Source organism: Lemur catta, chromosome 1, assembly GCF_020740605.2.
Source record: "Lemur catta isolate mLemCat1 chromosome 1, mLemCat1.pri, whole genome shotgun sequence".
NCBI lineage: Eukaryota > Metazoa > Chordata > Mammalia > Primates > Lemuridae > Lemur > Lemur catta.
This window is the reverse complement of record NC_059128.1, coordinates 37,208,905-37,234,071: the sequence shown is the minus strand read 5'-3', so window position 1 is coordinate 37,234,071 and position 25,167 is coordinate 37,208,905. Positions and strand designations below refer to the sequence as shown.

At 38.4% G+C, this 25,167-nt stretch overlaps 2 protein-coding genes across 3 annotated transcripts in view; one reads left to right on the top strand and one right to left on the bottom strand.

The window, feature by feature from the left end:
- RTN1 (reticulon 1) overlaps positions 1-25,167 on the bottom strand; it is a 349,490-nt gene that overhangs the window by 209,922 nt on the left and 114,401 nt on the right. The gene's annotated exons all lie outside the window — the stretch shown is intronic.
- The window catches only part of LRRC9 (leucine rich repeat containing 9), a 103,446-nt gene continuing 97,838 nt past the window's right edge, over positions 19,560-25,167 (top strand). The window contains exons 1-5 of the mRNA XM_045566286.1: positions 19,560-19,607; positions 19,876-20,094; positions 20,944-21,084; positions 21,580-21,643; positions 21,944-22,014. Of these exons, the coding sequence (XP_045422242.1) occupies positions 19,560-19,607; positions 19,876-20,094; positions 20,944-21,084; positions 21,580-21,643; positions 21,944-22,014 (543 nt within the window). The remainder of the gene's footprint in view (positions 19,608-19,875; positions 20,095-20,943; positions 21,085-21,579; positions 21,644-21,943; positions 22,015-25,167) is intronic.

Below are 25,167 nucleotides of genomic sequence, written 5' to 3'. Positions count from 1 at the left end.
GAGGTCTATCACCTTCTTCTCTTGATTCTCCTATGATTTCCCCCCTCAGCCTTTCAAAGAAATTTCGAAGAAACAAAAGACTCCATCTAACTTCATAGCCTGACTCTAGTTTTAGTTAAAATCTTTGGCATGCACTTCCAAATCACTGTGACTCAGATGACCTGAAGTTTGGACTTCCTCATAAATCACCTCTCCAGGAGGGTTATAGATAAAAACTCCAGTGATAATAAATATAGTCTCCTGCTTGACTACTATGGGGAATCCTCCACCGCTAAATTAGGGCAGATTTGGAAGGATGCTCAAGGGTGGTGGCTGGGTCTGGGAGTTTCAGTGGCAACAGTAGAGTCATAGCTTAGTCTTGGCCTAGATTGCTCATTCCATTTAGTGCACTCGGTTTGGACTGGAAGGAAGCCACCTAGATAATGAGTTTCAGAAAGTTCTGAACAGTCAGTACATTTGGGCCGCCTAAGAGGAGATAATTGTGATTCTGTCCAGATCACTGTGCCTACTGATTAAAGCTGATTCAATTCCCCTTAAATACTGGCTCAGGTGTTTGCATAATTATTCTTAGACTTAGTGGCCTCCTTAGGGACTATCTTAAACTGATACACTTAGGCTGGCCTGACTACTGCTTTCTCTTTGTCTTTGTATTTGGGCACCCAGTCACTGTGCCATTTATAATCCCCAGGTGGAGAGGAGGAGTGGGAAAAATCATTTTTGGTCAATTTTGAGGCCCCTCCCAAGGTATGAGTCTCATCATGCAGCCATCCAGCACCTGCATCTATCACCCTCCAGTTCTCCTAACAGGTTCTACCAATGTAAGCAACCTCAAGAACCATAAATTTGGGCTGACAACCAGGGACTACATCTACTTTTACCCAATGTTCCTCCCTATGTTATAATATTAAAAATGTCATGGAGCTCCATGCTCATTGCATTCTATGTGAATGACACCCCCGGGAGTCAAGTACTACAGAAGCCTTCATTGCCCCACTGACATTGAAACCTTGAGAAACAAAGCCAACCTTGAGAAACAACTGCTTATGATAAATATTCAGTTTCACCAAAAGACTGTCACCCTGAGTGTAATACATATCCTACTTTTTTCTGTAGGTCTCAGAATTTGTAGTCTGCTTCAGAGCTGGCATTTTGCTCCCTTAGCAAGGCCTATTGGTTTCCTGGACTCTGTCTAAAAGCCAGCCACCAAGCAAAGCCTTCCTGAGATATGTTGGAAGTATCAAGACTTCCAGTGCACTTACAACACCACAGACACTATCATCCTTATGCTAGGAGCCCCAATTCTGATGGGATGTTTCCACCCCACCCAGAATAGAGATCCAGTCACCCTGAGGCTTCCTTCCAATCTGTCTGTGACAATGCCCCAGTTGAGGAACACCATCTTTTGATATAAGTTGGATTGGAGTACAATCATATCCTGGATGATTGTCTCACAACTTCAGGGATGTGGCCTGCTCTGCCATATAACCTTGAACAGCTGCTAGCAATACTAGCAATACTAGGCTCTTTTTTAAGCCGAATCATTCCAAATACGAGACCAGAGAGGTCAATTCTCTGGAATAATCTCCCTTCAAGACATCCCATAATGTGTGTGATTGGGTCAGGCCACCAACAATCCAACAGTCTCTAACACTTTTGGGACTTGTGGAGTATTATGGGATAGACAGGGGACATATATGTAGTTCCTGCCATATTTCTCCATCCTGACTTCCAAGCTTAAGGACAGCAAGCCAAGCATCCTAAGAGACTCAAAAGGCATTTGAAAACCACAAAGATGTTATACCCTGCATTTATTCTAGCACACCCAGACTTGCAGCGTCAAATATGTGTCCTGAACACACTGTGGAAAAATGTTTCTCAAAGTATAGTCTGGAGACCAGCTATATCAGAATCACTTGAAGTTCTTGCTTAGCATTTTTATTCCTAGGCCCTACTCCAGGTCTACTGAATCAGACCCACTGGAGATGGGCTCAGGAACATGCAATTTAAATAAGCACTTCAAGTTATTTTTATATGCACTAGAATTTGAAAACTATAGCTGTGGCAGCATCTTTCCTAACTCAGCCCTGACTCAGCATTTTCACAAACCTATTCTGCAAATTCACCACTCCCCATCCCCTACTCCACCCAACCATCCAGTTGAAGTTATATGATATGGAAGAGAAAGTTCTTGACCATTAAAGCAGCATAAAGCCTGAAAGCAGTATTTGGAAGAAGGCCATGTTTCCAATAATGACAAAAACAGGCTATTGCAACTGAGAACAACATCTAATCACACAAAGATTAAGCCAAAATTTCATTCATTGATTCTAATTCCCTTGGTCAGGGCAGTCTGGGCCAAGTAGGGTCAACAGAGAGCAGCTAGCCACGGGCAAGGTGTAGACAGCCAGAGCAGAGAGAACTGTTTGTAACTGGGAATCCAGAAAGACTGGCAGAGCTGGGAGCATTTAATACCAGCAGGAAGCTAGAGGAGATGTGATTGGAAATTTAGAGCAAGGCATAGTGTTAGAAGAGCCGAGACAGAGGGATGAGGGGACACTGGGGACAGTTAGGGCAGGAAGAAGGCAATGACCACACCCAGTAGAAGAATTCAAGGAATAGGCTAACCAGGTAAGGGAAGGCAATGTTAACACACACATCCAGACAATACAAGACAGGCAATCATGTGACATTAGTCAACGTAGAGGAACTTGTCATTTAGGTAGTACCGCATTATAGCTTTTAACCCAGTCAGCTCTAATGTCTCATGAAGTGAGAGAGGCTTCTGGTAGCTAACATGCCTGTAAGTACATGGCACGATTTATATCTGCCTTCTATTCAGAGTACCCACAATATTAAGCCATGCCAGAAACCAAATCCAAACTTATACAGAAGAGAGAATTTATAATCTTATGTCACAGAAAGTTTTCTGGTAGTGCTTGCTTCAGGCTCACTGGATTGAGATGTTCATTGGGGATCGGGCTTTATCTTGCTCTCAGACAGACATTCTCCCTGCAGTGGGTGAAATGACAATTGGCAGATCACAACATCCTTCCCATGGACTTAGCCCAGCCAGAAGTAATAAAACTGTCTTCAGCAATAGCTCTGAGAAGAGTGTCCTGGGGAGGACTTCCATCAGCCCAACCTGGGGTATATGTGTGTTTGTTTAGGGTAGGGGTAGTTATAGTGTGAGGCAGGGTGACCAACTCATCTGAGTTTGCCTGGAATTCTTCTAGTTTTAAAATTGAAAGTTCTATGTCCCAGGGAACCCCCTCAATTCCAAGAAAATCCGGAAGGTTGGTTGTGCTAAATGGGACCAGCCTTACCTTTTCTATATGGAATTAGTTCTCCATGGAAAAGAGCATTTCCATTACGAGATGAAGAGGTAAGAGGGGCTAAAGGAGGGGGATCTATCTGGTGCCTGGGTAGAAGCATGGCGAAAGTCCCCTGTCCTACCCTCTTCTCTATGGCCACACTGGGGCAAATGGTCTTTCTGATCAGGCTGCGCCTATGTGACTGGTTCAGGTTACCACCTTGTGGAGTTTCAGCCTTCATCATGCTCAACCAGGGCCTGAGGTTTCTCTCTCAGTATCGTTGTCACCCTCTCCAGGCCCTTAACTATTCCTTGTTCCTGGCTTTGATCTGACCCTCCTCTCTGTGACCTGGCAGCTTGCTCTGTGGCTTTCATCCCCGTGCTCACCTGGGTTCCAGCTTCTGTGTCTCTTTCCCTCATAGCTGCTCTGATCTGCCTGCTCTTCTGATGCCATTGCTGCATCATGCTTGGATTTGGCCTGATGCTCTTTGACTAGGGACTTAGCAGCCACCTGCAGCTAAGGTTTGCCAAAGCCTCCCTCCTCGCGCAGTTCACCACTGCCCCCACCTGTTTCCAGGTGGAAATCACATTGTTGTCCATCAAAATCTGTGCTGAATTTTGAGGTGGGGCTTAATCCTTATAAGTCACAGGCATTATTAATAGCTCCCTCCCCCTCCCTCACAATTCTGCAATGCAGGTGTTTTTATTCCCATTTCACAAATGAGGACACTAAGGTTTAGAAGAACGAAATAAATTGCCCAAATTCTCAAAACCAATCAAATCTGAAGTTAAAACTCAAGCCCTTGAGCTCTTTCTACTATACTATGATGACTCTATCAGGTAATATGACGACGGCAACTAGTTATAGTAGTAAGGTCCCCAAAGAGAACTTATGAAGACTATTATTTTTAAAGTTCTGCTCAGTGTGTGTGTGTGTGTGTATCCTTGGATTACTGGCACTCAATACTGTCAAATACATATGTGGTGTTCTTCAGAATTTTAAAACTAATTTCTACTTCTACAACTTAAACAGTGGAGCAATTATTTCAAAACAAGTGCCAGGCGCACTGTCTGGAGAATGGACACACTTGAGGCTCTGACTCAGGGTGATGGGCGGGACATGGACAATGTATATAACCTGAACTTATGTACCCCCATGATGAGCTGAAATTAAAAAAAAAAATGTAGTTTTAAAGTATGTCCCAATAACTAGTGGGATACTTTTTAGGCCAACAATTCTAAATTTAGGCCGGGCGCGGTGGCTCACGCCTGTAATCCTAGCTCTGGGAGGCCGAGGCGAGTGGATCGCTCGAGGTCAGGAGTTCGAGACCAGCCTGAGCAGGAGTGAGACCTCGTCTCTACTAAAAATAGAAAGAAATTATCTGGCCAACTAAAAATATATATACAAAAAAATTAGCCGGGCATGGTGGCTCATGCCTGTAGTCCCAGCTACTCGGGAGGCTGAGGCAGTAGGATCGCTTAAGCCCAGGAGTTTGAGGTTGCTGTGAGCTAGGCTGATGCCACGGCACTCACTCTAGCCCGGGTAACAAAGTGAGACTCTGTCTCAAAAAAAAAAAAAAAAAAAAAAAAAAAAACAATTCTAAATTTATTCACACTCAGTTATGAATATTATACCTTTTTCTCCTCATGGACCAAATATTATTCTAGAGCAGTAGTTTTCATTGTGTAGGTGGTGACTCTCAGGGTGCATGAGGTCAAAGCTGTTTTCACAAGAATATTACGACGTTATTTGTGTTTTCACTTATTCTCTCACGAGTACACAGTGCAGTTTTCCAGAAGCTACAGTGCAGTTTTCCAGAAGCTGCGTGAGTTGAAATTTTGCAACAGATTGACTGCAAAAGTAGCATGAAAATCCAAGATGTCTTCCCTTAAGACAGACATTAAAGGACTTTTTAAAAATGTAGAACAATATTTTGCTCCTCACTAAAGTTATGTATTGGAAAATATAGTTATTTTTTATAAAAATATGTTATTATGTTACCATGTAATTTATTTTAAAATAAATCAATAAATGTTTTAAATTTCCAAGTTTTAATTTTTAGTATGATAAATTTCAACTGATATAACTTATGTAAATAAAAGTTCCTCTTTATAATAATTTTTAAGAGTCTTCAACAATTTTTAAGAGTATGAAGGGAACCAAAAAGTTTGAGAATACCTGTTCTAGCCAAAAGATATATGTGGTGAAATTCTAAATTAAAATTTCCTATTAAATATGCTTTGATATTCTAGAAAACTGGCAAAGATAGGGATAGTCTACAAATTAGGAAAGAAAAGTGCATTGTTATTATCACCAAAAAAATCAAGTAAACTTCTAATTTGAAATATCTATCTGCTCACACTTGAGTCTATGTATTTATGGCTCAAATAACACTCCTAATACTTAGCAACTTATTTAAATTGAAGCTAGAAACAACCAATGGGAAGAAAATTAGTGACCAGATCAAAGAATATTTTAAAAGCCTTTAAGAAATAAGCTTTTACTTCGTTAAATGGAATATCCAATTGGAAAATTCTTAATGACAATCTAAAGAACTGAGGCATTCAGGCTGGGCATGGTGGCTCACATCTGTAATTTCAGCACTTTGGGAGGCTGAGGTGGAGAATCACTTGAGGCCACGCATTTGAGATTGGCCTGGACAACATAGTGAGACCCCTGTCTCTACAAAAAATTTAAAACTTAGCCAGGTATGCTGGAAGGTACCTGCAGTCCCAGGTACTTGGGAGGCTAAAGTAGGAGGATTGTTTGAACCCAGGAGTTCAAGGTTGCAGTGAGCTATGATCGCACCACTGCACTCCAGCCTGGGCAACGGAGTGAGACCATGACTCAAAAACAAAACAAAACAAAAAAAGAATTGAGGCATTCAAAACAAGGATTACAGATGAATTAAATAATCAATTCTGTTGAATTAGGAAGAAGTAAAAGTAATAAGTGAAGAATTAAGAATGTAAAGTCATCTGGGGGGAAGGGGTATTGTCTATAACTGAAGAACACAAAGATCTCATATGTAATCACCTCGTTTATTTTCTCTTCTCCATTCTCTGACCTACAACTTTTGAAAGGGCTAAAATCTTCTCAAGTTTACTTTCCTCTTTGAACCCGATCAAGGGGTTACTGCAACACTTCTAAGTGAGAATTGCAACCATGATTAAACTTATTAAAAGAGTTTGATGTGAGAGGGGCAACGGTGATTTCTTTAAAATCATTTTTGTTCAAGTGTCTTTTTAACTCAACCAACTTTGGTTACTAAAAGGAAATTGGCAGCATTTCAGTGGTTATTTCCTGAGGTCACTATAAGGAATAATGAGTGCGATATGCACCGTCTGGGGGATGGACATGTTTGAAGGTCTGACTTGGGTAGGGGGGCAAGGGCAATGTATGTAACCTAAACATTTGTACCCCCATAATATGCTGAAATTAAAAAAATTACAATATGTGAAATTTTAAAAAAAGAGTCTTAGTTGTTCCATCATTTCACAAAACATACTTGTTGAGCACCCATTATGTGGCATGAGCCCTCCTGAGACCTGTGGTCAGGAAATGGCTGTGAAAGGCTCCATCACGAGGGAGCTCCAGTCTAGTGGAGAAGATAACGGGAGGCTCAAACTCACAGGGTGATCTTTCCATTGATTTGATTGTATGTCATTTTATTTCCCCTCTTTGCTTCCTCTCTCCTTCCCTTTCTCAAACAAATCAAAAAGCCCACTGTGTATTAATGTTTTCAGTTACTAAATCAAAACAAATAAAAAAGAATTCATTTTGAAAATTTTACTGTGCCTGTTTAGTTTATTGACGTCACTCTAAGATGCCATAAAACCTGAGCTGGAAACACATTTGTTTATCACCAGTCTTCAAGCCTCCACACAATTTAAATAATTTTCTGAGGGTAGTGATGCTTTCTGTGGGACCAGAAATTGAGAATATTGATTGAGAGAAGGAGAATCAAAGAACTTTGATTTCAACTCTTAGGATATATGGTGAGAGAACAGGCAAATTGGCTTTGAAGAAAAGCAGGAAAAGTATAGCTTTGAGCTTCGTATACCATCTGTGATAGTAACCCTTGGATATTTGCCTTAGATTTCATAGCTTTAAAGTAGCAGTACATTTAATCAGAAACATCAAATATCTGTTTATTTAAATTCTCTACTAAAGTTGTATCTGGGAAACATACAAGCAATGAAATTATAGACCCTTGCCTTCTGGGCATTTACAGATATATAGGAAGAAAAACAAAACCTAACAAAATTGTTAAACAAAGCAATCTGTTAAAAAAGACAGAGAGAGAGAGAGAGAGAGAGAGAGAGAGAGAGAGAGAGAGAGAAAACAGAGTCTACCTCCCCACCCCCCTTAGCCATTTTCTCTCCAGAAGATAGCTCTAGATTTACAGAAACTGTCAATTCAATATGATAACATTTCTTGGACATATGACAACACAAATTTCAAAACTAGGCATTTAAATGTGTGCATGTGTGAACTCAAAGTTGGAATTGGAATAAGAAAGTCATGTCAGATGATCTGGTTATAAACCAAGATTAAGGGGATCCTTCTTCTGTGGCAGAAACCCCTCTGAATATTACACAAGCATAGCTCCAGTTATCCTTACTGGCAGGGTCTAAGGTCACATAAAATCTCTAGGTTAGGGCTATCATTTGCCAACCCCTGCTCTAGACAACTAGTGCTCTTTATGCTTCCTTTTCTATTATTTTCTATCCTTCCTCTTTCTACACTTAGCCACCAGAACCTCACTAAAGATGCCACTTTTTCCTGACAAAGGTGCACAGAAGCTGCACCTACACTGAGAATATAATTTGGCATTTCCTGAGTGGATGGGTTAGTTCTCAAGAGCTATAGACTTAGAGTCTCCAAAAATACACAGAGAGCCCCAACTAGGGCAATAGTCACAGGAGCTATGGGGGAACCCTGAGACCTCAGACTGGTAGAGCCACCACTGTGCAATCCCAGCCTGAGAGAGTGGCAGGTATTCGACTTCAACCCATGATGGCTATAGCACCGGCTGCACCCAACAAAGCCATGGGGGCTGGGCCACGTAAAGCCTTGGGGGCCCAACGCTCACCCCAGTGTACCCAGAAGGTGAACATCAAGTCAAAGAAGACTATTCTCAAGGCTTAAGATTTAATGTTATATGTCCTATTGGGTTTTAGACTTACTTGGGACCTATTTCTTCTTTCTTATTTCTCCCTTTTGGAATGGGAATGTCTGTCCTCTGCCTGTCCTGCCATTGTCTTTTGGAAGCACATAGCTTGTCTGATTCCACAGGTTCACACCTGGAGAGAAATTTGTCTTGGTATGAATCATACCTTGAGTTTCACACATATCTGATTTAGATGAAATTTAGATGAGACTCTGAACTTTAGACTTGAGTTAATGCTGGAATGAGTTAAGACTTTGGGGGCTCTAGGGATGGAATGAATGTATTTTGCATGTGAGAAGGACATAAATTGTCAGGGGCCAGGGGTGGAATGCTATGTTCTGAAATAAAATCCTAAACCCCAAGGTGATTAGGAGGTAGGGCCTTTACGGGGTGAGTAGACCATGAGGACAGAGCCCTCATGAACAGAATTAGTGCCCTCATAGAAAAGGCCCAAGAGAGCTCATTCACCCCTTCTCCCAGGTGAGAACGCAGTAAGAAGTTGGCAGTCTGCAACCCAGGAGACAGCCCCACCAGAACCTGATCATGCTGGCACACCGATCGATCTTGGATTTCTGTCTCCAGAACTGGGAGAAATAAATGTCTGTTGTTTATAAATCACCCAGTCTATGGTATTTTGTTATAGTAACCCAAATAGACTAAGACATATCTCTTCTCAACTCCCACATGCTCCCTTGAAATGATCACTGTTAATTGTATAATGTTCCTAGTCCCCTCCCAAGATGCCAACATGTTGTGAAACCGTTGGATTCCTTCACAACATAGTGAATTTTATGCCTTACAACAGACTTCGTCTATTCCCACTGCTGTGCATCTTAAAAATGTATTCTTCCTCCATAAGTGACACTTTATTTCTAATTATGACCTTCATGTTTTTTTTAAATTTGAAGAGCACCTGTTCAAACCTTTCTGCATTTGTATTTATTGTTCACTGCTCATCATCCACAGGTCAACTGCCACACAGATATACTAACAGAACCCTGGATACATATTTCTGTTGCTACATTTCCTAAGGACAAGTTACTGGTCCATCTACCTCATCCTATTAATTCACTCATTCCTTCCCCTAAAATAAAGCATTGCATAGAAAACATAGTTTCCACATATACTGCTTCTGTGAATCAGTGACCATCACCAAAATCTTACCTTTGGTCTGTACCAAAAGAGGGGAAGATCTCTAGGACAGTCTCCAATGTGTTAGGGAACAGAACAAAGTATTCAGCTACTGACAATAGTCACCAGGGAAGAAAAATACAAGTTGAATGCAGAACTTCTCCAACAGACGACTTTGACTCGAGGACTTCCCACTGACCTAGCAGAATCTTTCTTTGAACTGCACCACAGTCTGACGTTCTCTTTATTCAATCCTTCCTTCTCTCTTTCCACAGGTATCAGATCTGCATTGTGGTCTGCAGACTCTCCCTGCCTTCTCCTGCTCCTTCTCCCATTATATCTTTTGTTAGTCTAATCCTGTCTGCCTCAGTAGACCTATAATGATCTGACAATCTTCCAACATACACACAATCCTTGCCCTTCCAAAAAACCCCAAAGATCACTTTCTAGAGCCAACCAGAGGTTAATTAATCCTATGGCATTCTGCTTCCACTTATTTCCATCCATTTAGCTCCATCTTTCACCTCCAGCAACAGTTGGAGACAGAGTCCTAGAGCACACAATGGAAAATGCGCAGCATGCCTACCAACACCACAGCTAGCTCTCATAGCTGACAATAGGAAGGGTATAGACAAAAAGATAAGCTTGCAAATAAACCTCCCACCTCAAGAATACTTCAGGGTGTGAGAGGTCCTTATAGAAGGAAAATTGGCAGGAGCCTTGACCTTACCATTTCTGTCAAAGAGAATCTGGACTTGGGTGGAGGACAGTCCATCTCTGGTCCCTTAAGCCAGTCTAACATAAGCATCTGACATACACCCGTTTTACTGACAGAGATGAATTAGTCATACTACACTTTTATAGCATCGCATCAGACTTTCTTTACTAGTCTCCATCCCTGTCAGACTCCAGTTTCTTGGACATGGTGTTTATCTTCCTGAGGTAGAATAGCAGGCTCTTACTGAATTTTCATTTGGAATTACTGCTCCAAATGTTCTGACTTTGAAATACTTCAGGTAAATTTCCGCCCTAATTCTGGCCTCCCAAAGCACTGCTCTAATATAGATTACCCAATAATTCTTTGTACAGATGAGACCTACTGTTTTCGAGAGAGGAGTTGGATATTTAGAGTAAACCGACATTGCCAATTTGAGTTTTATAAATCCCAATCTTCATATAGCATTTATTATAGTTTGCTGAACGTAGAAGAAACTTGGAATTTTCTCTAAGTTTGCAGAGAAAACAATTATCTGCTACTTTTTGCTTTCCTAGAGAAAGCAAGAAATGACAGGATGGAGGGACAGGATGCTATGGGCATTCTAGCAGCCTGGAACAACAAATTGATCAAAATATGAGATAGTTTATGTAAAACACTAAGCACATTACTTATTCATACATTCAAAAATCTTTCTTGAGCCCTTGTGTGACTGCCACTGAGCTAGATGCTGGGAATACAATGTGATCCCTGCCCTCATAGAGCTCAAAGTTTAGTGGTAGAGGTAAACATTTAACAAAGATATGAGTGTAAAGGTAAATACAAATTTAAAAAATTAATTTTCCCTAGTACTCAAAGGAAAAGACTCCTCTTTCCTCTTTTCTTACAAAGCATTTTCTTTAGAAAGCCTGTAATGGTAAATTCTTTCTCTGTCTCTTTGACATGTGCGTATAATAAATCTTTTTAAGACCTAAGCCTCTTGCCAGCTTACTAACCCTGGAATGACTTTCTCAGGGACCTGGGAGCCATAAAGGAAGAAAGGGCCCTCATCTCCCAGTTTCTGTGGGACAATAGGAGCCTAATTTCACCAAGTGCCTCACTCCTGTCATAAAGATATGAGTTTATTTTTTCTTTGAATAAAGTCATTTAGCTAACACAGATGGTCACCCCAATTACCAGGTGAATTGTTCATGCTAAAAGTGTGACAAATGGTATGTGTCAAGTCCTCTTACTTGAGGACTATTATCATTTATTTTGAGAACATCTATGTAATGAGTTGCATCTGCTTGGCTATATAAAAAGATAAGATTTTTCTGTCCTAGCGATCTCTTAAGGGGATTGCCTGTGATACATACAACATTCTGGTTTAATGCTTACTCAGTAATAGAACTGTTTTCTTTTTCTTCTACCTTTGTGGAGAGGTTGGCAGGAGATTTTGTTTTCAATTATATTTCCCCAGTAAGGGGAATGAGAATTCTCAAGTACTGTTGGTAGGAGGTAAATATGTGACAGCCATTCCGGGAAGGTGTCAGATGGTATTTAGTGAAATTAAGTATGTCTTTTGCCCAAGAATTCTATTCCTGGTATATATCCCAGAGAAAATATCCTTAAGAAAACAATTACAAGGCAACATGTTCATTGCTGTGTTGTATACTGGAGTAAACCTAAGTGCCCATCAGTAGCAAACCAAAGAAAGAAAGATACCCAAAACATGGTTGATGTACAGTATGGAATACTGTGCAGAATATATGAACTATACGCGCATATAGAAACATGGATAGGTCTTCAAATAGCACTCAATAAAACAGGATCAGAATAAAATTATAGCATATCATTTATGTAAAGTAAATATACAGACACACAAAACAACACTTCCTATTTTTCAAAGATAAATGCACAACCAAAAGTTTATAGGAAACATTAAATTTGTGCCCATGGTTGGGATGGGGTGGGGGCTGGAAAAAAAACTGTAGATAAAACTAGAGAAGGGTCTCGTATGGACCAGTGATGATAATGCACTTCGACCTGAGGAATACAATCAACTTTCTTCTAAGCCTAAGGTCTAAATAAAGGACAGAAAGGAAAAGAGCGAGGGAAACAAGAATTCTCCCACACAAAGAATTGGTCAGCTCTCTAGTGAATTAAGACTACTGCTCCTGCTTAAATTCACGTTCCTCAATTTGCCACCTTAGAACTAAATGCAAATATAATTGGAATAGTAAAAGAGGAGGTAGTGACTTTTTACAGTTCCATTCTGGCTGCCTTTTAAGAAAAGTGTCCATTAATTATATATCAACAAATCATGAACAAATACTATTTAACCTTTCTGGATAGACCCATTAGAAATAGCATTCTGTTTATCTAATTAAAACTTTACTTCAGAACAACCCCTAACTTTTAATTGGATCTTAATATATATTTATCACTAGACATGAATAATAAGAGGGCCTCTGTTTATGAGCACCACATAATTATCTCTCCCACTGCCAAGTTAAATCCTAAGTTGTGCTGAATTTATGATCCTTTATAATATATCAAATTCAAATATGAGACAGTAAAATTTTACAGATAATATAATAAAATCATTAGCTGGAAAGTACTTATTTGCATAACGATCAAATGTCTACATGAATATAAAAATCCAATTAGCATTTAAAACATCTAAACTTAGTTCTCTGGAACTAAACTTAAAGGCATTACAAGATTATTATAGAATTGTAATTAGTTATCCCCACAGTTACGTACCAATTAGGGTGGTTTTGAGAAATAAACTTAACAACCAACTAAAAAGGGTTTTAATTAACAAATTATGATGTTATTCAAAATTTTCTTATTTGGGTCAACAGAGTTACCTCTATTTGGTTAAAATAAATGATTCTTCTTTAATTTGGGAAGTGATGCAGTAAGTCTGCCACAATTAGTGGTAATATATCTTCCCAGTTGTTTTTAGATTAAAGATTTCTTTACCTATAAATAGATTTAAGTTTATATGGTTTGGCCTTTGTCTATGAATATGAAGAGAGATCAGTGAAATGAAGTCTTATTTCACTTTGAATAATTACTTGATTTGCTAGACTTCTAGCAGTTTCAACTTCTATTGCTTTTTTTGTACATAAAATTGTATCATAAAACAACTTTAACGTGAGAAAAGGAGATTAAGAAAAATGGTCACTGTTTTTGTATTGCTCCTACAGCTTTTAACTGTAAGCATCTTTTGCTTCAAACATCTGGAATATGTGAACAACAGGCAATTCTTTTAAGAATTACTGTGGACAAAGGCTTTAGTTTGGCAAGTCACCAATGGTTATTAAGTCTACAGCTATAAAGCAACTGACTCAATTGTTTACTGGCCAAATCCTTGAGCTTTAACTAGAAATAAAAACACTCTTAAAATTACTTGTTCATAAAATATAAAGTAAACTATGTTATCTTTCTCCTAGTCTTTTCTTGGTTAGGAAAATCACAGCAGATTTCTAACAGAATACTTTGATAATGTCTATACTTTCATCCAAAGAGCTGCATCCCCCACAAATGAGAAACTTGATGTAGGTAATTCATCTAATTGATTTCTAATCCAATTTCCATATTTAAAAGTTTAGAAACCTGAACTATTATCTTCTAATTAGTCTTTATATTCTATAAAAAAAAATTCCCCAAAGACAGGTCATCTTGTTCAACTAGATTTCACAAAGGATAATAGTAAAAGTAAAAATTATGAACCATATTTTTCTGGCATTAGTTTGAAACCCCTAAGCCACAAATATTTTAATTAGTTTAATTTTCCATGCAATAAAAATGTAGGAAAATTAGTTTACCTTTTTCCATATGTCTACATATCTTTACAGTTAATATTACAGATAAAGTTAACTGAATCCCAGAAAATATGCTGAATTGTTGACAGTTGTTAAATAAATAGAAATATTTCTTAAATCTTAACTATTTTTCTTGAGAATGCACTACAGACACTCCGACTAACCACACACACACACACACACACACACACACACACACACCAGCAATGTCCAAAAGAAACATAATGCAATTCACATATGCAATGTAAAATTTTTCTAATAGCTGCATTTTCAAAGTAGAAACATTTTATTTGACCCAATGTATCAAAATTACTTCAACGTGTAAACAATATAATTATTTTAATTTTTATTCTATTTCCTTTCTTTTTCATTAAATTTAGCGAATTAGTTTACATTTCTTTTTTCATACTAAGCTTTAAACGAACCATGGGTATTTTACAGCACAGCGTCAAGTGCTCAATCGTCACACGTGGCTGTGGCTAGCCACTTTTCACACTCTGAAAAGTCTCCCTCTTTCTCTCTTTAAATTCTACTTTATTTTGTAGACAATTTTTGTTTCCTGAACACTTTCGAATACTTAAAAGTCACTGAAAAGCCTGTCCAAGAACGACAAGACCACCCCTGGGGGATCCATCTCTGCCCCGGAGGGCACAGGGGCGTCCGTTTGCCCGCACGGTCCTTGGACTTGGCTCTCTGGTCACACAGCGGCTACGCGCGGTGGCAGCTACATTCCCGGAAGGTGGTGGTCCCGGGACGCTGGAGGGAGGCTGCGCTGCGGTATCAGGGCTCGTCTTGGTCGCCAGGCCTCCTTGTGACATCATAGTTCCACGCCTTTGGAGTTCAAGTCCACAGAGGCTCCGGGCGTCCAGACCCTAAGGGCCAAAGATTTTTCTACATGAGAGAGGCGGGACTGGAGGAGATACCAACTAGTTCCCGGCCACCTTGCCCCACAACTCGTTGCTTCCAGTCTGGTCCTCCGAGTCGCCGAAGCAGGAGAAAAGACGCGCGCAGGTTCGAAGAGACTCACAAACCAGAAGCTCCCTTCATTTCCCAGGAGCACCAGCGGGGTCGTCCAGCTGGACCCCTGCCTCTGCTGATTGGTTGGAGGTTGGCGCCACGTGATGCAGACTCGGGTCGGCTGCTGCTTTCCCCGCCCCCATCATCCCCCTCCCCAACTGGAGGTCGCTGTAGGCGGAGAGCAGGTTTCCTAGGCAACCGCAGCAGGCACTGTGTACACACCAGGCCCGAGTCTAGAGAGGTTGTGCTCGCTACTGCAAGACAGGTATTAAGAGGACGGAGTGGACTCTGACCTGTCTCGGATTGCCCTGGAATCCATCGTCTCTCTGGGATAAGGTGAGTATCCGCCATCTGGTGGCCTTAGGCGTATATCATGTGTAAGCAGGCGGGGAGTCTTTGCTCCTCTCTCCTCCCTTCTCGGCCCGCCACTTGGAGGAAGACGGGAGTGAAGCAACGTTGAGGTAAAGGGAACCCCGTAATAGTGCAGTGGATGATAGGCAGTGACGTCGTGGCTTTGTTGAGGCGGTCAGGGTGACTGGAGCAAAGCTTAAGAGGAGGAGGAAGTGGGGAGGGTGGTCTACAGCCACCTGTGAGTCTTTACTGCACCGGTTAAGGTTCTGGGCAGAGAGAACCAAGTGCTCCCTGGCCAAACCTGATACTGCTCATCTAGAGCCAGAAGGGTGTTTGTTAAGACCATCAATGATAATTGATGGATTCTGATCCTTTTATACCCAGTAAGGAAACAGTTTGACCATACAGGGCTTCTACTTTGCAGAAAAGGAATTTGGTTTTCTCAGAATGACACCCAACTCAACTCTCATAGCAGACAGAAACATGGTCATTTATACTCTGATTATTACTCTGAATGATCGTGTAGAACAAATATTTCTTTAAGTCATACCACATAGTAGCCTGTGTATGCCAATTAATTCAAACCATTCAACAAAATTTTATTGAACACTTAGCACGTGCCAGGCACTGTGATAGGTTCATAGTTCTGACTCTTAATGAACATGTAACCTAGTAGGGAGGAAAGAACTGCGAACATCACAATACAGTGTGGCAGGTGCTATATACAAGACATGTGCACACTTTAATTAGAGTCACAAGGAAAAGAATGCTTATAATACTACCAGAGAGAATGAAAATCTTTACAAACTTTGAGTTAAATCTTCAAGGATGAATGGAGTACGCCATACAGTCAAGGGAAAAAGACATTTTAGGGAAAGGAAACAGCATATGCCAAAGTACAGAAACATCCCAGCCAGTTCAGAGAACTGTAGTTGTGGCCTGAACCTAGGATGCTCTGTGGAGGCTGTGGTTGATGAACTTAAAAGGTAGGCAGGAATTAGAGCATAGAGACTGTGAATACCTTCTAAAGGGGTATAGCATGAGCAGACTTACCTGTCAGGAGGCTGACTATCACAGTAGTGTAGAAGATGGATTGTAGGGAAGTGTGACTCCAGGGAGGGCATCCAGTTAAGGTAAAGTTATGAGAACCTGAACCAAGGGAGAGGCAACTGGAATGGAGAGAAGGAAAAAAATCTGATAGAGATTTAGGAGGTATATGCAGAAGGATTTAATGAGTGAGTGAACCTAAGGAAAAAGTATAAGAGATTGGATGAGGATAAGTCCCAGGTTTCTGACTTGGATGGGGTCATTTATTAAGAGACGGCATACAACAGAAGAAGCAGGCTGGTGGGAAAACATAATGAATTCAGTTTGGGACATACTGAATTTAAGATGACTGTGACACATTCAGATGGAACTTTTCATCTGGGCAGTTGGATTTGTTGCCAAGGAAAGAGGAAGATAAAGATTTTTCACCAAGAAGGAAACAACTAATTTTCAAAGTAGGTTTGAAATAACAAGTATAGAGAAGCCAAGGAGAAAGAGTCAAACCAAAGAAGAAAACATAAAGGAGAGAGTCATCAGCATTGTCAAATGCCATTTCAAGGTCAAGCTGAGAGCTGAAACACACTCACTGTCTTTGGGAATTAGACCTTGGTAATAAGATGCTGTAATGGCTCGAGGTGTCCTCAGTTGGAGTGCAGTGGGTCAAGGACTGAATGGAGGTAGTCAAGTTGCTAATGACTATCTAAAAGCTTTTCTCTAAAGTATCTAAAAATAGCTATTCATAGAAGTATATAGGATAGGAGGGACTTCTTTTTAAGATAGGAAAGACCTACCATTCATATACAGAAAGAAAAGAGATGCTTGAGAAGGAAATATAAGAATAAATGAGAAAGAGGAAAATTTTACAAAGCAATGTTCTGAAAGAGACAGAAGAGGATGAAATCAATTACAAAAAGAGAGATTAATTTTGGACAAAAGGAAGAACACCTCTACTAAGACAGGAGTCAAAAGGAAAGGAGAGAAAGGGAATTAAAGGAATGTACATTTGATGGCATCACTGTTCTCTGTGAAAATGGGGACAAGATAATCTGTTGAGAGAGAGAGAAATAAAAAACCTTGAGAAGAGTGGTAAAAGTTTAAAATAGTCATCACATCATGAATCTTAGATTTCTAGTCCTACTCTCCTAGGAGAGGAAATTGACAGGAAAATATAAAACATTTGTTGCTGAGGATCCAGCTGAAGTTAGAGGCCATGCATTTGTAGTGACTTCAGCTCCATGCCGGTTATGTGAAACTTTCCAGCAACAAATCCAAAGCGGAGGCTAGAGGTGATTGGATCAATCCAAGGTTTGCAATTTGAAGGGATCAATCCAAGGTTTGCAATAGAAGTTCCTGGTGGCTCCTGGTTTCCTGGGGAAACTGGAGAAGACCTCAGTCAGCCTTTTAGATGGGCGGGCCCTGAAAAGAGCTTTCCCAAAGAGCAGAAGCATATAAATGCTTTTTAAATAAAATTTAAGTAGAATTTTATCAAAATATAACATACATGCAGAGATTACACAAATCTTAGGTATCTAATTTTATTTGCTCAAAGTGAACACACCTCTTTAATCAGCACCCAGATCAAAAAACATATTGTTATGAGCACTCTAGAATTCCAGAAGCCCCTGGTTTGCCTCCTTCTAGTCACTAACCCCTGAAAGGTAACCAATATCCTGACTTCTAATACCACAGATTAGTTTGTTTTCAAATTTTATATGAATTGAGGCATGCAGTATGTACTCATTGTATGTGTCTTCTTTTGCTCAACATTTTTTTTTTTGTGAGAATAATCCATGTTGTATATAAGAATAGTTATTTCTTCCTCATTCCACTTTTAGGTATAAACCCAAAGGAAATTTCTAGCTACGACGTGCATGACAAAATGTTCAGAGAAGCATTATTTAATCCCCACTGGAAATAGTCCAAATGTGTACCAACAATAGAAAGAATAAATAAACGGTTCATAGTATGTTCATAGTATGTTCATAGAATAAATAAACATTCATAGTATGTAATATTAAACATGGTTTTAAAAAAGTATAGTTTTTTCTTTTCCATTTTTGCCTTGATCTATCCCTATCCAACATTCCTATTCCAGCCACATTAGCTTTCACCTGCATCTGAGGTAACTCATGTTAACAACTTGTTATATATATTTCCATATTTTCTCCTGATGTCATATATACACACACACACATACATATATATATTTATATGTGTATAAACATATATATGTGTATAAACAAATATCTGTGGAGGAGTTATTATAAAAAGTGGAATTACAATATACATCATTTTCTACATCTTGCTTTGTCATGTCATCATATTGAAACCAGGATTCCTATATTCTTTAGATAGTATATGTCTGGAATAATATAATGAAAATATTAAAAATTATGAAAGTTTGCTTAAATTTTATTGAAGCTATTTAGGTATTAATTGGTTCATATCATCCAGAATGAAGAAGTTAGAGAATTCATTTTAATAAACATTTATTACTATGCCAAGTATATTGCTAAGCCCTGAGGATTTTTCTCTTTGCTAAGGACACTTAGAGAACTGTGTTCAGTTTTGGACACCATAGTATAATTCTAAGGATAAACCAGAGCCTGCTCAAAGGAGAGAAACAGGAATATCTAGTGAGAGAACTAACTTGAACTGGGAGTGAGGTAGCGGTATAGATGAGAGATGACTATTTTCTTCAAGTATTGAAGGCTCATTATGTGGGAAAAAAATTAGAATGACAATAAAAGGTGAGAAGTTATGGAGAAACAGATTTAAATTCAGAATAAAAATAATCTTCTAACATGAAACTTCAGAAATGGAATGGAATCTCTTGGGGTCCAGACAGATACTTGGTTATATACTATATGATGATTTCAAGCCACAAGTAGGTGGTTCCTTTAAGGTCCCTTTTATCTTGGAATGACATGACCCTAGTATTTATTTAAATTTTTCATTTTCCTTGACAGATATAATATTATGACCATTGTTTTTAATGGAAAATGATTGAAAGTGAAAATCTAAACCAAGAAGAAATAATTAAAGAACTGGTGAGTCAAAGCCAAATTTATTTTCAACATTTGTGACAATATTAAATGGAACATTTTTATGCTCCTTTCTAAAGCTGGAGGGGTTATTTAGTGATTTCTTTTATGCTGTGACTTTTGAAAACAGAGAAAAATCACATATGTAGTACAACTTTCTTGAGAGAGTACAAAAATGGCATCATTTCAATTGACAATTTATAATTTCTAATGGCAAAAGTCTTTTTGTATCATCTAAAATAAGTAGTAACCCAGTTTCTTTCTCTTTAAACAGTGTTTGTGCAATGGTTTATCTTATGAGATGGTTGTACAAGAAGGATCAGACACTTCAAGACTGGAGATGTTTTTCTCAGGGTATCCTCGTATAGTTGGACTGTCATTGTTTCCTAACTTAATAAGTCTTACAATTGTTGCTCAAGATATAAAAGAAATTTCAGGGTTAGAGACTTGTTTACAACTTAAAGAACTTTGGATTGCTGAGTGCTGCATAGAGGTAACTCTAAATATATTAACCGTATATGGAGTTTTTTATCCTGAATTCTTTGGCTTTGGAAAAATAATTTATTGAAATATATCTGTAAGGCATGGGTAAAACAGATAAATGGACAAAAGATAGAAATTAATTTGTACAAAGGAAAATCTAGAAATAAGGAATTAAAACATAAACATATTCTACTTTTTGGTAATCGTATCAAATCATAGCCAGTATTACTTAGTAGTAACATTGGCTTACTTAGACACAATTGGCTGTGTTGAAATTATAACATCTATTTTGAAAAACAACATTGCAAAATATATCAAGAGCCATAAAAATGTGTATAGTACATACTTTTCAACTTAGAAATCCCTATTCTAAAATTTTATCCTAGAGAAGTAATTCAATAGCAGAAAACAACTATATGCATGAGGATATTTGTTGTGTTATTTATAATAGCTAAAAATTTGAAATGTAAATATGTCACACATGAGGTAATTTTTAAGAAAATTATAAACTTCAAGAAATATTTTCTAATTATCAAATATTATAATTTGAAGGATTATAGAAACAGTTTTAAGTTAAAAAATCTTCCAGATGTATGTGCATTATGATTATAACCACATAAAAGTAGGTCTAGATTGATTAAAATTTAAAGAGAATATGCAAAGTTGGAAATAGTTGTACTTAGGTGGAAGGACTATATGCTTTTTCTTTTAAAAAAATTTAGTTCATTTTGCTGGATATTTATTTTGTAATAAAATGTGATATCTAAGAGAAAATGTACTTAGAAACCTACTTTATTGAAAGGATTAATGGCAAAACATAATCTAACATGAGTCTGTCTCCCCCTTTATTTTTTTACAGAAAATTAGAGGTCTTCAGGAATGTAGAAATTTGGAAAAACTGTATTTATATTATAATAAAATTTCCAAAATAGAAAATTTAGAGAAATTAATCAAATTGCAGGTTCTTTGGCTAAACCACAATACAATTAAAAATATTCAGGTAAGATAATTTTAATGATTTCTATGTAAATCCATGGCTAGTATAATTATTGTTGTTAAAAAGAACTAACATGTATGTAGCATTTTATAATGTACACAGAGCTTCTTTTACATCACTTTCTTTACTCTCACAACAATCCTGAGAGATAAGGTGGTGTTATTCCTTCTCTGAAGTTAAAAAAAAAAAGAAGTTTAGAGGCATGATATAACATGCCAAAGATTATAAATGTATTCTGTGAGATATGTTCCTTTTCCTCCTACTGCTCTTCTTTTCCTCTCCACTCCCCTCCCTTTTCCCTCCAATAATTTCCTCTAGGTTCCAGGAGAGAGAAACCAGGATGGCTGCTCTGAAGCACCCATTTCCCTCTGTGCTTGTGAAGTACAAAGCACCCAATGCTCAGAGCACCTGGAGAACTAACCATATTGATCAGAGATGATTTATAAGTAAAGACTTTTAATGATTTTTTTTTCTAAATTATATTGTCTGAATTTTTAGGGCTTGCAAACTTTGAAGAATTTAAATGATCTCAACCTTGCTGGAAATCTAATAAGCAGCATTGGTATGTACTATTTCATTTGGATTCTGAGATAATGCTACACAATTTTTATTAGTATAAAAAAGTACATGCTTTGATTTCTTTTTTTTAGACTTTTTGTATATCATTGCAAAGCATTTCTCAACCTGTGATTACAAGATGTGAAAATATTACCCACTAATCAGTTGTTACTAATTATACAATGATACCATCAGTCTTATTTATATGCAAGAATTGATGGCCATATACAACTTAGAAGTATAACATGACATGAACAGGAGTAAAACAAGAAATTTAATTTTTCTTTCATCTTATTTTTTAAAGGCCGATGTCTTGACCCTAATGAACAACTGGAAAGATTAAACCTTTCTGGTAACCAAATATGTTCTTTCAAGGTATGTTTAAGCGGAATAATTCATTTTTATTTATCAGCCTGGATCATGAACCATTTTGTTGCATAAAATGTACTAAAAAGTTCCCTTTTAAGAACAATTTTATTATTTTGGGATACCTGATACTCCAGCAAATTTGAGAGTCAGCTGACTACATTGGCCTTAATGACCTGATACTATTAAAGCCAAACAATTAACTTGGCTCTTAGGATGTCATTTTCTCTTAGTTTTCTTTCAGTTTTTCTGGCTACAACTCTTCAGTTTCTGTTTTTTCACCCTTTCCTTGCGTCTAAAAAATTCACTGCCCTTGATCAGTCCTGGGATTGTTTCTCATTTCTATCTGCTTTCATTCTCTAAATAATCTCATCATGTCTTATGACTTTAAATATCTTTTATCTACTGATTACTCCTAAATTGGTACCTTTAGTTTCTCTGACAACTCCCCAGAACTATAAACTTCTCCTATCCTAACCTGAATTGATTTCCCCTCCACCAAACCTTCTTCTCCTGCAGCCTTCCCCACCTCTCTAAATGGTATCTCCATTCTTCCAGTAACTTAATCCAAAATCCTTCATCATTTTTTACTTCTCTTATCCAATCCATCAGCAAATTCTGTTGGTTTCACCTTCAGAATATGTCCAGAGTCTGAACAATTCTTACCACCTGCATCACTACCAACCTGGTTCAAAACATCATTATCTCTAATCTACGTTATTGAAAATTAAAAAAAACTCCTAACAGCTCTTTCTGTGTTTATCTTTTCTCTACTATCAGTCTGTGCACACACTCCCTTTAGGGCCTTTCCACTAGCAGGAATATTCGTCCCTCACATACATGCATGGCTCATTTCCTCATTTCTTTCAGATCTTTGTTAAAATGTTATGTTCTTAGTGATGACTTTGCTGCCCAATTTTGTAAGAGCAACAGCTCCCATTCCCCTCCCCAACCTGCTGCACTCCTTATCCCACTTCCTCTGTTTTACTTTTCCTCTTGACACATCCCTTGCTAGAATACAAGCTCCATGAGTACAGGAACTTTGCCTATTTTGTTCACCACTATACCCACAATGCTTAAAACGGCAACGAACATGTAGTAAATCTCAATAAACATTTGTCAAGAACATGAATGAAAAATAGCCAAATGAAAGGACTTATGTTGATCACGTATAATATGGGTTAAAATATGTGGCATTCATAATTTTAACAATATAAGATTTAAGGTGCATATTCAAACAGGATGACAAGGACTAAAATAACTGTCATAATTTATCATGGAAGCAAATATGCTTATGCCAGGCCATGTCTCAAGGAAGAGTCATAGTCATGGGACCCATTCTGCTTGGCTAATATGTTTTGGCAGTATGTTTGATGGCTTGCTGGCATTTAACTGATTGGTTATTTAGTGAATTGGGCTAGCAAACACCTGGTCAAGCAAGTCAGAAGTTGAGACTGAAAATTTGTGATCTGGGTGGAATTAGATAAAGGTCTTCTTCGTGGATCAGTCATATGTCCTTAGTGGGTTCCTTACTGAATGTAGATTGACTGAAGGCAGATACTGAGTAAACAATCTAGCCTATTACTGTTTCATGGATACTGGCAGAAGAAACAAAACTGGATCAGAGACAAAAGACTTTATTACTCATGCCACAGAAAGTGGCATGAACACATGTTGGTTTGGTTCAGTTTCCTATGCCCCTCAAATCCCACAGGGGTGACTGGTAGGCCTGATGGATTCTGAACATGCAATGGGTTCACATCATATCACATCTAAGGAACATGGGAGCTTAGGAAATCTACTACTTTAGAAGGAAGCTTGCTTTCTATAGAGGGACAGGGGGTTGTGGGGAGTGGGGACATTACCTCATCCCTCGAGGTTGCTCACTGCACACACAATGCTGGGAAATGGGTAAAGAGCAATCATGCCTTGCACTCTTGGCATAGCAAGCAAGAGTGTAAAGGGATGCTTAGTGCCCATGGCCTCTCCCAGTACCGAGACCATCAGAAAAGGGATCAGAGTAAACGTGGAAAATAAGCCATGATAGAAAACCAGAGACACTCAGGGGTGGTAACAGTTGTCACAGGGACAGCTAGTGAGATAGATAAGCGTGTTGTGTGTGTATGTGTGTGTGTGTGTGTGTGATTCCCCCCTTCTAGTTCTGCCAGCATAAGATGCTACACTAAATCTTTAAGTCAAAACTAACTACATGGAATTTTTAAACCAGTCTGTTAAACACATCACAAAATTAAAAGGCAAAGAAAACATCTGGGAAATTATTCTTACTATTAAAAGAGCTCTTTTAAACCCATTAGGATCAAATAACCTAAGATACCCAGTAGAAGAAAGGATAAATGAGCAAATAATTCATAGAATTGAACTCTACATGGCTAGTAAATTCATAAAAGAGTTTTCAATGTCACTAAGAATGAATAAAATGAAAATTAAAGCATGATATAACTTTTAACTGAACATATTTTAGATAGTCAACATTTTTATAAATATGTACTCTGTGCTAGCAAGATTGGGATATGATGGACATTTATATGATGGTGGTGGTACTTTAAAGTGGTAGAGATTTTCTAGAAAGCATTTAGACAATATGTACCAAGTCCTTTAAAAAGGTTTCTATCCTTTGACCTATCAATTCCCCTTCTAGGAATCTCTTCCAAGAAAATAATGTGAAATGTGGACAAAGCTTTATGCTTAAATATGTTAAAATTGCAGAAGAGATCAGAGAGAGCTATGAAAGATAAATGCAGAGTGTTGTGGGAACATATGGAAGGACAACCTAGCCTTATTTGGGAGGTCAGGACAAGACATCCTTGAGGAGGTAATGTTTCAGCTGACATGTGAGACCTAAGTAGGAGTAGCCTAGGGAAAGAGCCTTACAGGCAAAGATTAGAGCATGTGTGAAGGCTCAAGGTAGTAAAAAGAGTATGGCAGAGCCAAGGAACTAGAAATCCTGTGTGCCTGGAACAGAGTGAGGGAGGCAATTGTTAGATGAGGCTGAAGAAGATAAATGCAGGATGTTGGGAGGATAAGGGATTGCCCTGCCAAGAAACCTACAGAAATTTATCTTACTCTGGCTAGCCATGGTAGCCTTGTGGTGGTTATAAGAGTAGGCTGCACAGGCAGAAAGATCTGTCAGTTCTAGCCCTG